The 13673-nt window shown below is 45.0% G+C and overlaps 1 protein-coding gene across 2 annotated transcripts in view; it reads right to left on the bottom strand.

Moving 5' to 3' along the window:
- The window catches only part of C6H11orf49 (chromosome 6 C11orf49 homolog), a 182132-nt gene extending 168818 nt beyond the window's left edge, over positions 1 to 13314 (bottom strand). The window contains exon 1 of one of the 2 annotated variants that reach the window (XM_036764052.1): positions 13128 to 13314. In XM_036764052.1, the coding sequence (XP_036619947.1) occupies positions 13128 to 13239 (112 nt within the window). In that variant the 5' untranslated portion in view covers positions 13240 to 13314. The remainder of the gene's footprint in view (positions 1 to 13127) is intronic. The other variant, XM_036764053.1, reaches the window with a different exon arrangement.
- Positions 13315 to 13673: the final 359 nt, after the last annotated feature.

Here is a 13673-nt window from a genome sequence, read left to right as displayed (position 1 = left end):
GGGAAGTGTTAAGGGGGTGATGGTGGATAAAAGAAGCAAAAAGGAAGAAAAGCGGATGTGGAAATAGTATGGCAGAGCTCAGCAGGGATGGAGTGGACAGCAAGGGGGGCACAGCAGAGCAGATGGTCCAACTACAAAGAAGGATGGAGCCAGCCTCTAAAAGACAAGAGAGACAGGCCCTCTGCCATCTGGGAGATAAACAACCATCATACATCTCCATACAGTGACATTTGGAATCTTCAAACAGGTATGGGACAGAAGCTCACCCTCACCTAAGCACCATACCCAAGAGTTCTTGAAGACCTCAAAGTGGTGTGCTCAAGGAACACCTTTTAATACAAGCTGGCAATCTTGGGGTCATCTCCACTGTATACATTGTAAAGCCAGAGTTAAAGCACATCACAATAACTCATTTTTCATTTAATTCAATCCGTGATTATTAAGCTGCCTTACTATGTGCAAGACACTATGCTAGGAACTAGGGGATACAAAAGGAACAATGAAATGATCCCTACCCTCCAGAAGCTTACATTCTACTGGGGCATGGAGGTCGTGACATATAATACAAGTATAATACAAGTAAATTTGATGCAAAGTAGTTGAAGAATGCCAGTACTAACTGGGGAGGCTGGAACATGTTATCACCATCACTGTGAAGCTCGTCTTTCAATGGGTTTCATTCATAACACCCTATCGCTTGGCCTTTTATGAATGGCAATTTATAAAGACTGTCACTAGGAAAAAGAAACACATTCCCAATAATGTACATAAATCAATTCACAAGGGTCTAGGAGACAGCCAAAATGTCTTCTTAACAAACACTACCTATTCCTATAACTATAACCAGCAGAGCTATATTTGAAACTTCATTTCACTTTCCCCTAAGAAAAATATTCATTTCCAAGGCTATTCTATTTAATTTTTTAATCTGCTAAGTACCATCATAGTCCAAATTTCCCGACATGTCATGTTTAACTTGGGCTTTTTCTGTTCACTTTTTGGAAAGTCTTCATTCCCTAGGGCCAATCTATATACTATTCTTTTTAATCTCTTCACATGGTCAAAATAATGTCCTCAGGTCACCAAGAAAGGTTAAATTATGTGTGATGCACTCCATTTAAAAAGTCAGGGAAATACACAGCAATTTTTAGAAATATGTCCATTTAAGAACAACTTTAAAAGATTCAACAGTTAAAAAGTGAACACTCAGCTCTCTGGAGATGTTGGTCATCTAGACTGACTCATTCTGGGAGAACTATGTTTCTGCTGGGCTTCTGTGTAGAAACCCGGAGGAAGTCTGGTATCAACAAACACGGATTTTAACCAGGACAGGTCAGGACTATGGCTACAAGGCTGGCAACCAGGAGATGTTTTTTTTCCTCAGTAACAGCTCATCCAAACCACCTAATAAGGCCCTGAAGGGTAAACTGCCTTGGTGGAGAGGCAGCCCATATCCATTAAATCCTAGTTCCTTGAAGTATTTGAAGCCTGGTCTGCTGTATATAGTACTAACCACAATGCTGGATGAAGAGGAGCTAGAGACCATCCAAACACAGAAGGTTATTTATTGAGGTTTTGTTTTTGTTTTTTAGCATCAGGGGAAAAGCAATACAGAATGTACCAAGTTAAATGAACGATGAACAACAAATCGAGTAATTCTGGGGACAAAAGTGGTCATTCACAGTCATCGCAGGACCCATATCTGATGATTCCTCTCCCCCATGTTAGCAGGAATTTAAACATGGTTCTTTAAGCACCATGATTAGTCCATTTGGATCATGGAACAGAGAAGAAGAGGACAAAGTGAGCCCTGGATTGCCCAACAATAACCAACTGTCAGATTGAGAAGTTTCACTGAGGTACACTAAAAGAGGAAAGAACCGTGTGACAGAGTCACTGTGCATCTGAGAGATGCCAGAATAGAATAACTTGAAGTGATAACCACTAATTTCTGAAGAAGACAGGAAAGTGTAAGTGAATGACAGGCTGGAGAAGGCCAGTCCATAAAATCAGAGGTAAAGCCTTACCTATCAATCTGATTTTGAGGTGAGAAGATAGATAACTCTGGACTTGAGAATCCTACTGACATCAGTGGACATAAGTAACATGGTAAGTACATGTGTGAAGATAAGAGAAATGTAGACCTTCCTCAAGGTTATTAAAAGAGGCTGTTGGACATCCTGAGTACTTTAATTCTCTAGGCATCCATTCACTCATGTGCAAAATAAAGAATTGCAATAGATCAGGGAGGCTTTTCCGTGTCATGACCCTTCAGGCAGTCTGGCGAAGACTATGGACTGCTTCTCAGAAAAATGTCTTTAAATGCACAAAATAAAATATATCAGATTACCAAGGAAACCAATTGCAGTGAAATATTATCAAAATATCTTTAAAAATCAACTTCACAGACTCTAGGTTAAGAACCCCTGAGCCACATAATCTCTAGGGTACTTTCATCTCTGAAACATTCTGTTCCTATGACTCTCTGGCTCTAAGACACAAATGATCCATCCTAATACACCTCAGAGATTACCTATGGAACAAAGACCAAAAATTCTATCTGTACAGAAAATGAGAGACATACATAATCTCTGAGTAGGTGATTGTAGTCAGAATTTTCTAGAGCTTTCCACTCAAGGGAGATGAAGCAAAAGAAACAAAGTTACAAAAAGGAAGGACTCATACACTTCCACTTCTAATCAGATCAAATTCGGAATGTATGAAGCTGTTCTAGAAGCTCTGTCTCAGGATCTGCTACCTATCAGACAGAAGAAAGTAACAACAGAGATGGAAAGACAAATGTTAATCTGTCATTATCTTCAAATCTAAATAGTCTACTGTTTCCTTCTTAAAGGAAATCTTCCCTTATAACTCTCAAAACAAAGTGAATTGGTTCTGCCTCTATGACGAGGTGGGGGCTTCCTACTTAGTGACTAGTCAGTTCATTAATAGCACCTCCCTCCCAGGGTTGTTTTACTGAGATAATATTATAAATCACGTGCTTAGCGCTGTGCCTGGCACATAGTAGGCACTTAATCAATGCTTGTTCTCTTTCTCTTCCCTTTATTAATAATTATTTCCTATTACTGTAATGCACTAGGAAAGTCACAGAAGTCTTTCTCAGTATGAATGTTCTGGAAGGTTAAGCCTGCCAGAGCAGCACAAGTTTTGGCCAAGCCCTACCCAGTTGGAAAGGCTACGGGTAAGGGTTAGATGATGGACTTCATATCTGTCGTCCCAGAACCAGCTGAGCTAAATCGAAGGTGATCATCACCAGGCTGGCCACAGGGTGATGAATGTTTTGGCCATGGTGATTCTTGAAGACCATCTCCTAAATTATTAAAGGGTTGTAATCTATGCTGGTGGAGGAAGTCCCTGTGCTGACCAAATCACATAAAAACAGGTCTTTAAAGCACTGAAATAAGTCCTGTAAAAGTGGAAATTTAATTCAACAAAGACAAATAAGGAACATTCTATGACAGGTCAATTACTTTTTTCTCTTTACATTTGTTTGTTTTCTCCTTGGAAATATGAGAAGAAAAATAAAGATTTACTGACTAAACAAAGACCTAAATAGCTACCAAGCCAGGGTATGGTAACAGAGATCAGCAAGACCATTCTATCTGGAAGGAGTGAACGTCGACAATCATCCTGGTCATTCACTCTTCTCTATCACATCACACCAGGGTCTCTGTGGTGGTCAGGGAGGATTAGCACCTTTGGTATGAAGGCTTGCTGAGCCCTTTTCAGGGCTGCTCATCCACCTTTGGTGTCCACCTATCACACAACCCTCACCTGTGGCTCCAAGAAGCTGCAGCATGCACAGTGACCACATAACCAGTAAACGATCTTGGCAGATGGGCTCAACCAAGTTGAGGGCAACTCATGGGCCTCAAATCCATAAGTGAGTTAGGGGAATGTCTACCCCAAGCATGTGAAGCTTCCTCCGGTGGAACAGGCAGATGAGAACAAGCTGTTCCAATGGCCAAAGCAGATACTATGGAGCACTTAGAGCTTAGTCAGACATCAAAGATGCCAAGGTCATCCACTGCACACTGGCCATCACCAGGCAGCCTGATTTTTGTCTTGCCACTGGACTTCAATGACTCTGGAAGACAGAGTAGGGCTGACAACTTTACACAATTCTGTTTCACTTAAATCTGATTCACATACAAGCCAAGACAGCACTCCATGATGTCACTGGTCCTCTTTGAAAACGAAGGATGAACAACAATCATGTCACCCCTCAAAGACAAGGCTATTCTCCCTGAAGGACTGAACTTCCACAATTCATCCTGGTCATCCACCCTTCTCTCTCATGTCAGCCTTCAAAGCCAAGGTCACTCCCCTGTGGGGGGTGCCAGGAATGAACTTCCACAATTCATCCTGGTCATTCACGCATCCCTGGAAGGCAAGGTAGAAGAGTAGGTATACCAGTAAACGGTATATCTACAGCCCTTGGGGTTGCTAGTTTACAGACTGTCACAGCAGGCTCACTTACATTTTTTTGGTTCTCATAAAGCATTAAAAAAAATACTTGACAGATATTAACTAATCCAACTGCACAACCACCCCCTCCCCCAGGATGCTTTTATCAATGGGGAAATTGAGGCAAGGGGAATAACATTTTGTGTTTACATAATACCTTCTCTATAAAGAACTTCCAACTGTGTTTGTTATCTCAATAATCCTCATAACATTCCTGTGAGGTAGGTGGCAAATACTGTTTTTTTTTTCACTTTATAGATGGAATGAAGAAAAGCTGTTACACAGAGAAGTGTATGATTATGGGACATAGAGATCTAGGGGTCTATTTACTAACTAGACAGCACTACCTTTTCTTGGGACTCGCGCCCAGCCAGGGGATCTCAGGGTTTTGAACTGAACAGAATAATTCATGAGTTCCTGTCTCCCGGTGTTCAACCTTCTCCCAACACATCACATTCCATGAAGGACTGGGGTCATGCCTGGTGTTTATTAGAGCTGACTGTTATCATTTCTCTAAATTGGCCTATTTAAGTTTTGTAAAGGTGCCCAAACATTAAATTGTTATTTGTTTACTGTCTGTGCCCTAGCATTGTAAATGATGTCATCAGGAATGTACAAAGCTAACAGCAGACACAAGCCTTGGGCCGACAAAAGCAGTTCATGCTCGAGAAGTGGGAGCATTTCTTAGAGCAGGCACTGCACAAAAAAGGATGACTCACTAAGCCCCAAGTACAGCAGCGTAAGGCCTAGTCTTCTGTGCATTTTCCTCTAGGCAGAATGTGCATTTGTGTGGCTTCATGCACAATTATAATCTCTCCTAAAAGGCAATTTCTTCCATATGACAGGCTGAACCACTCGTGGCCTCAAAGTTAGCCTCACACTGATTGAGCAGCTAACATAGTGAATTACCAGACATGTTAAATGGCTCCTTTCTGAAGACTAGGATGGGCCAAAAGATGTGAATCTGGTCAAGACTCCTCTAAAAAAAGGCCGGAGCTCAAGCGCCAGAACTCCCTTGCTCAGGGGCTGAATGACTTTTTGTCTCTACTTACATGTCATTTTGCAGGACCGTGGGGCAAGAGAACCATGGAGCCAAGCGGTTCTGGCAGTCTCTCTATGTGACAAGCAAAGCCAAAGACATGTGGCCATCGGTACGTCTCCTCCAAAACTGTTATTGTGTTTAACGTGCTTATTTTAAAAGATATAATTTTCCCATTTAGTGCACGTTGTATGCAAGGCTGCCGCAGAAGGACCAGAACAGGCAATGGATCTTGGTGCAGCTGTTAGCTTGCCTCTCCAGATGCCTCTGTTTACTGGGGGCCAGGGAGGGGAGTGTGCAGTCCCAGGTGAGAGAAGTCTGAACGAGGTGAACACCTGATATGAAGGCCTGGGGCGGCAAGCAGATTTCTGCCAGAGATTACAGAAACTGAAGCTTGTGTTTTATCACAATTACCTGTAATCTCTGGGCCAGAGAAGAGTATTAACAAGACCTTGAGCTGTACAATAGGACAGCTGGAAAGAGGCTCTTACTCTGTGCAAAGAACAGAGCTTTTCAAAAGCCCAGTTCAATGAAGAAAAAGAAAAGGCCCGGAAAGTGCTTTCTCCAACAATATTTCCTCTTACTGGATTCCTGCTAATCAAATAAAACTTAGTCAACAGCTTTTATGAAAAGTACATTGGATGACTGCAGCCGTAATTGCTTTGTTCCAAGAAAGGTGCTTAGGAAAAAACATAGCTAATGGGATCGGTAATTTGGTAAGTTCAGATGTGTTGGGGAAATCCCGACTCTTGGATAAATCATTAAAATTCTGCTCAGATAAATGTGTTTTGACTTGACATTCCACCCAGAGAATAAGCTGCCTCCCAAGGCCTCTGGGGATGCACTGCTGGGGCTGTCCCCATCCTGGTCCGTAACAGAAAGCTCCGTTTACTAGGGCCATTCCCCTCTGGATCAAAACACATCACTCTTCCCTGCTACTGGGAGACTAGGGGGGAGTGCTCAAGGAAAATCCCTGAACTGAATACAACTTCGGTTACTTTCTTTAAATACAGGTTTTTCAAAATTGGTTGAGTTTTGTACTTGTCTGAGCAAAGAAAGAAACTTTAATGTTTACCCAGAAAACTTGAGAATCAAGTATGATCAAGATTAAAAGCCAAAGGAGGTAAGACTGAGCAGGAATTAAACAACCATCACACAACTGGTTTATATCTCATTTCCTTCAACCGGCCAACAAGTAAGCATTGAATCTTGTTCTTAAGCTACCCTAGAATTATTCATTTCCATTCAATTCAACAAATGTTGAAAATATTCTGAGCCTAACAAGTGCGAGATGCTAAGCCAGGTACTGGAGATCCAGCAATAAAAACAAAGCAGTCACTGGTCTCAAGGAGCTTCCAGTCTTCTGGGAGATGCAACGGGAGCAACTAAGGAACATAACAGCTTCCAGGCTAAGCAGGCCATTTATCTTACCTGCATTCATTAGAAATAAGGGGGGATTTCTTCTCCTAAGATACAATAGTATCACTCTTTGAAACCTTAGCTGTCTACCCCAATACATGGATAATAGCTACATCCTTTATTGTTGCCAATATAAATGATCCCTTCCTTTGGGATAGCATTTTTAGTGAAAACATTTAAGTTAATTTTTCACATAAACCCAACAGGTGACTCGAAAATTATCCTTGGAGAAGGGCACAAAAACCCTCATTATATTCAGATCATCCTATGTAGTACTTTGTCATCCTTCCGGAGCCAAGAAAGGCCACGGTTAGGCTCTGGAAGCCAGAGCTGACTGGCAACGTGACTTGGAACAAGACACTAAACGTCTATAGTTTCCTTGTAGGTCAAACAATGCTCCTACTTCCACTAATAAGCTCCCAGGGTTGTGGAGGAAAGACCACCTTCAAGTGTTCTCGAAATGACAGTGGCTACAGTTCCTTCACCAATCCCTTACTGAGCATCCAAGCTGCCTGGCCAATCAGCAAGCATTTCTGAAGTGTTGATCAAGTGCTGGGCACTGTGCTGGGGAGGATGATGAGTGACTAAGAAGTGATCCTTGCCCTCAAGAAACTTACCATCTACTAGAATAAGCAAGACGTATATACACATACTTCTGATACAAAGCTATAGAAAGGTTTATAGTGCATAGTTCTAAACACTGGGGATTCAAATATGAGCAAAAAGACTTGCCCCACCCTCAGGGAGCTCACATTTTAAGTGGGAGAGAACACACAAAAGGAAGCAGAAAAGCCAAAAAGGGGAAGGAGGTGAAGGCTGGGTTGGGTCCCTCCACAAAATGGAGGCCCCAGGAGGAACTCAGCAATGGGAGAAGGGGGTGGGTCTTATGGAGGGAAATTCCGGGTTGTGAAGGCTTCAGGGATGGTTGGATGTTCCAGAGCAATGAAGGAGGCATGTAGGCAGGGTAGGATTTCAATAGGTACATACAGAGAAGGCTTTCAAGGTGTAGAGATTATAATAGCTAATATCTATATAGGGTTTAAAGGTTCACAAAGCTCTTTACATCTGTTCAAAAAGGCAGGAACACAACGGGCATTTCTGGGTACCTAAAGGAAAGAGGTGGACCCTGACAGATGCTGTATTGGGAAGGGCCTCAAATGTAAAGCAAAGAATTTGGGAACTTAACCAATGGTGATGAGAAGCCACTTGAGTTTTTTGAACAAGTAATTGAGATGGTCCTAGCTAGGCAATTAAGAAGGTTCAGGTCTATGCAATGATGTCTAAGAATGATTGGTACGAAAAAGAAACCAGAGGTAGAGAAATTAAACAGGGACTTGGAAAAGCTCAGGGAGATTCCTGCACATGTCCAACCTTTTAAAGGGAAGAATTTCAGACATTGTAAATCACGTTTTCAAAGCATCAGAGTGAGTCTAAAATAGCTGATTTCATTTCCTTTCTGTAATAACATAAATATTTTAAAGTCCAAAAAAAGCACTGTAACTAATTACTTGGAGCAGTACTATTTCCAAGCAAGAAGCTGACTGAAGAAGAACCACTAAAAATTTTATAACCAAAGAAAAACGTTAGTTCTTAGGATCCAAATTTTAGAGCTGGAAGAAACCCTCCAATCACCTTGTCCAAGCCCTCGTTTTCAGATGAGAAAACTAAGGCCGGGAGAGGATAAGAGAGGTAAACAGCAGTGCCGGGATTCAGACCCAAGCACTGTGCTTTCAGATCCCCACACTTTCCACCACATGACATCCCCTAATTCCATTCCCTCCCAAAGCCACCCTCCCCCACCCTGCCTTTTTTTGGGGGGGTGGCCAGGCCAGTAAACAGTAAGGGAAATAGCTATCACAGCACTCAACGCAAAGCATCAGCCTAACACTCTAGGAAAGGGGTGGGGACCCTGTGGCCTTGAGGCCTGATCTGTCAAGAGAAAGAGTCCTCCTAAGTCCCCCAGCCTGAACCTGACAAAGCGGTAGTACTGACCCATCTCCACAATGCTCACCCCTAACAAAGTGCCTAGAACCACTGGCTTGCTTGTAGTTCAGGGTCAGCTGGAGCATCTAGATGGGTTATAGTAATAATAACTGGCATTTATATAGAGCCTACTACATGCCAGGCACTGTGCTATGTGCTTAACATATATTCTCTCATTAGATCCTCACAACAACTCTGTGAGGTAGGTGTTTGTTATCCCCATGCTATAGTTGAAGAAACTGAGGCAAACAGAAGGTAGAAACAGTCTGTTCACACCCACCTAAAGGGAAGACATCTGCCCCACCCCCAGCTCCATTGCCAGAAAATAAACTGGGACTACATCATCCTAGGAGAGGTAGCTCCATAAAGGCCACCCAGGTCAACGCCTTCATTTCAAAGATGAGAAAACAACGGGCCAGAGAAGTAAAGCCATTTGGCCAAGGTCTGGGGACAGTTTTTTAGAACAGAGAGAACCCAACCCCCCAATATAACCACTAAGTCATGTGGGATAATAACCCACTATTTAAAAAAAAAATCATTCTTGGACACTTCCTCCAACTAAGCCATCCCTTCCTCTCTAGGAACTTCAAACCCATATCAACAAAGAACATCTGTAGCTTTAGGGGAGACTCTTTTCTTATTCTCAACTAACCCTAAAATGAGAAGAAGTGGACAATGTGAAATCAGAGCAATTTGGAAGCCACAGTGGAAAAGGGAGTACCCTCCCCAAATGGATGACGCTCAGTCTCATGCTTGCTACTCTTCAGGCTGCTCTATCTATGAGTGGCGTGTTTTGTATACCTGGGAACAGAACAAGCTACCCTTGGGCTCCAGAGGAGCCATCCACACCCTACCAGATACAAACACACCTCAGCCTTGGGCAAAGGCTTTCAACGAGCAACTTTCACGAGGCTGGAAATCTTTTTTGCGCCTGACACCGAGGGTTCAAGTTGTTCTACCTCCCTAATGGGGTCTTTCTTCTCTTCTGAGATTTCATCCAGATCAGCATTTGGAAGAGTCCTCTGAGCTCAACTTATCCAACACTATTCCAACAAGTGGTCCTCAGGTCTCCACTTGAACATTTTCTGTAACAAAGAACTCATTACTCACCAGCAGGCCAGTCCATTATCATACAGCTCTAATTGTTAGGATGTCTCCTTATCTAGAGCCAAATCTGCTTCCCCATAAAAGAATTTTATGAAATGATGCCTTTCTTGCTTACTCTACACCTTGCCAGTAAATGTGAGCTGGAAAGGCCAATTAATTTCTAAAAATCACAAATGGGAACATGACAAAACTTTTCCAAATGGTGCCATTATGGGGGTGAATCACGAATTGTTCATAAAAGGCTGCAGGTCATGAGAACAACTCACCATTTATAGGGAGATGTTTCTTCCTTGGGTTTTTTTTTCCTAGTTGCTTTTCCTATAACTTCAGTTTCTGAAATGATCACATATCAAGGTCAAAGAAAACCTGCCTACTTATTTCCCAGGCCCTGATTCAATGTTATGACATAAAGGAAGCTATCTGAGCCTTTGGACACCCTCATTATAATGGGGTTAAGGGGGAGAAGGAAATAGCCCAGAGAATATAGAATGTTCACCCTACATACACCATAAAGGGTTGTCTTTTATGAATTTTGGGGATGATCTATGCATCTGGTTGAATTGTTTTGATTTATTCAGAGGTAATGGGAACACAGTACCTGCTTTATGTTCTCTTGTTTTTCCCCTTAGTTGAAGAAAAGGGGAAATTAGCAAGTGCCTGGGCAGAAATGTGGATTGAGGGCATGCACAGGGAGGCCTGGAGCTCATCATCCAGAGGAACTAAGAGTGAGCCTTGCAGAAGGGGTCCTAGCCCGAGGCCAGAACACCTAGTAGGTAAATTCCATTTGGGGGGATAAGCTAGAGATGTTGACAACCATGAGACAATCATATTAGACCAATTTAGGGCAGGGGAGATAGCATAGGATCAAAGAGTTAAAGAAGGTTCCCCAGAGATCATCTAATCCAACTCCATCATTCTGTAGACACCGTGAGGCCCAGAGAGGTTGACTTGCAGAAAATCATCTACTCTACCAGAGAGTCAGGGCATGAACCCTCATTTGCCAACTTCAGATCTAGGATTCCTTCCACTCTGCCAGACTACAGATGACCTGAGGGCCCAGGAGTTCTCTTTTATATGTACTTCTCAAGCCAGCAACATACAAACTATCCCTGTCACTACAGTCTGACCCAGTGGAGCAATGAATGCCTGATGCCTTCATCAACGAGATCCCTAAATTTTTTTTTTTAAACTGACATGGCAGTTGTAGGTTGCACTGTGTCCAGAAGGAGGCATGGTGGCCATCTTGTACATGAGCCTGGTGAGGCCACATCAGCACCTTTCTATTGTGCTCTGCGCACACCTGAGGAAGGACTGGCTCCAGAGAAGGGTAACCAGAATGACTGCAGGACTCAAAACCATGCTGTACGAGGAACAGGCGGAAGAACTGAGGAAGTGTAGCCGAGTGCAGGGAAGATTAAGGGGGAACATGACAGCTGGCTTCAAGTATCTAAAAGGCTGTCATATGGAAGAAGGATTAGACTTGTGAAGCTTGGCCCCAGAGGGCAGAGCTAAGTGTACTGGGAAAAGCTGAAGAAAGATTTCATCTCAATATAAGGAAAAAACTTCCTAATCACTAGAGCTGAGCGGGCTGCCTCAGGAGAGAGTGGCTGCCCATCACAGGAAGTCTTCAAAGGAATGCTGCAGGGATCCTGAAGAGATTCCTGTGCAGGTATAGAGGACACCAGATAACCCTGAGAAGCCTTCCAATGTTAACAAGGATCAAGCCATAAGGCCTAGTCCCAAATCCTCATTGCCTCACTGGGAAAAGGATTAATTTCCAGACCTTGATACGGAACACTGTTAAGGAAAAAAAAAAGCAAATGGTTACCTGGCTAGCTGCTAAAGTAATAAACTGCTAATTTCCTGAAGGGTATTCCTGTCATTTACATAGAAACACTAAATCTGGCCTCAGACATTTAGTAGCTGTGTGACCCTGGGCAACTCACTTCACCCTGTGTGCCTCAGTTTCCTCATCTGTAAAATAAGCTGGAGAAGGGAATAGCAAACCATTCCAGTGCCTTTGCCAAGAAAACCCCAAGAAAATGGGGTCAGAAAGAGTAGGATATCGCTGAAATGACTGAAGAACAAGAACTAACCATAAGTACAAACCCTTAGAAAGGAGAGGGGCTTTTCCCTGTTACCAGAGGTCCTAGAACATCCGTATCTGTGAAACTTTCTTTCTTTACTGTTTATTCCCGTTTCTAGACTACACAGTGATTTGAAAAGATCATAGATCACAGATTTAGAGTTATAAGGGACCTTGGAGGTCGCAGGGTACAAATCCCTCATTTTACAGAGGAAGAAACTAAGGCTGGCAGATGTTAAGTGACTTGACCAGGGTGGCACACCACTAGCTGCCCTTCGGGAAGCTTACAGCCCTTTAGAGAAAGATTTCTACTCCAGGTTAGAATGGCTCTGAAAAGTGGTACAATCGGAAGGCTGGGCTTTCTGCCCCAATCGTGGGGCCAGTGGAAACCCGGGGCCCTGAGTTTGAACCTCCCTGCTGCCTCAGCTCCCGCGTGGCCCTGTCCTGGGGCTCGAGAAAGCTCTGGGGCCCCTTGGGCTCCCCCTCGGTCCTCGTGTAGCCTCGGGCGGTCCCCGGGGGCGAGCACCGTGGACTCCTCGGGGGCCGTAGGCTGACCCGCGGCAACCATCGAAGCCGGCTCTCTCGAGGGACAAAGGAGGAAACTGAGGCAGCGAGGGAAAAGGCCCCTGACTCCCAAGTCCTGCGGGCAGCCAGGCCCCCAACTGCAACCCCAGGGCTCTCAGGAGGCCTCGGCCCGGGAACGGGGAAGCCGGGGAGTGAAGGGGGGGGGCCTTCGGACCCCAAAGAACGCGGAGGCTGACCTCGGGAGAGTGAAAGTCAAACCCTGCCCTTCGAGACTCTGGGGGGGGCTCCCTCCCTTCCTGGGGGGCCCCTCCTCTAGGCTTCAGTTTCCTCCTCTGTCAAAGGCCGGGGTCGAGCCGGGAGGACCCTCCGGGCCCCGCCCACACTCGACGCGAGTCGGGGGGCCTCAGTTTGCCCATCGGTCCCCGCGTCAGTCCCGGGGCCGGCCCCGCCCCCACCCCCGCCGACTGCCGCGGCTCCTACCCAGATACTCGTAGTCCGGCAGCGCTAAGCGATCCGGGCTCAGCATCCTCCGCCTGGCTGAGGCTGCTGCCCCCCGCCTTCTCGGCTTCCGTAGCGCGGTCCCCGTTGCCATGGCAATCACCGGGCCGGCGCGGAGGTGGGGGGGGGGACAGGGAGGAGGGGACGGTTCACACAAAGGGGATCCGGGCAGCAACTCGGAGCAGGCCCAGTGAGTTCCGGAGGGCTTCGGGACCGCCCCTGGGAGAGGGCCGAGGGGCCTAATTAGTGGGGGCGCGCGTCATATATGCAGCTGCCAAAGCACCTTCTAGGGAAGGCGACCCGGGGGAGCGAGGGCACTCCAGGCCCAATCATTTATTAAGCCCCTGCTGTATACCACAAACTGGGCTAGGAGCCTGGGACCCGAAGACAGAAATGAAGCGAGGCCCCGCCCCCAAGATGCTAGCATTCTATTGGAGGAGATAGCACGCACACGCATGAATGAACGTTTGTCTTTCACCAATTACAGTCCTGGGGCCTGCCCTCGAGGAGCTTACATTCTTCTGGCGG

Source organism: Trichosurus vulpecula, chromosome 6 (assembly GCF_011100635.1).
Source record: "Trichosurus vulpecula isolate mTriVul1 chromosome 6, mTriVul1.pri, whole genome shotgun sequence".
Classification (NCBI taxonomy): domain Eukaryota; kingdom Metazoa; phylum Chordata; class Mammalia; order Diprotodontia; family Phalangeridae; genus Trichosurus; species Trichosurus vulpecula.
Note: the sequence above shows the minus strand (reverse complement) of the source record. Positions and strands in the feature narration are given on the sequence as shown.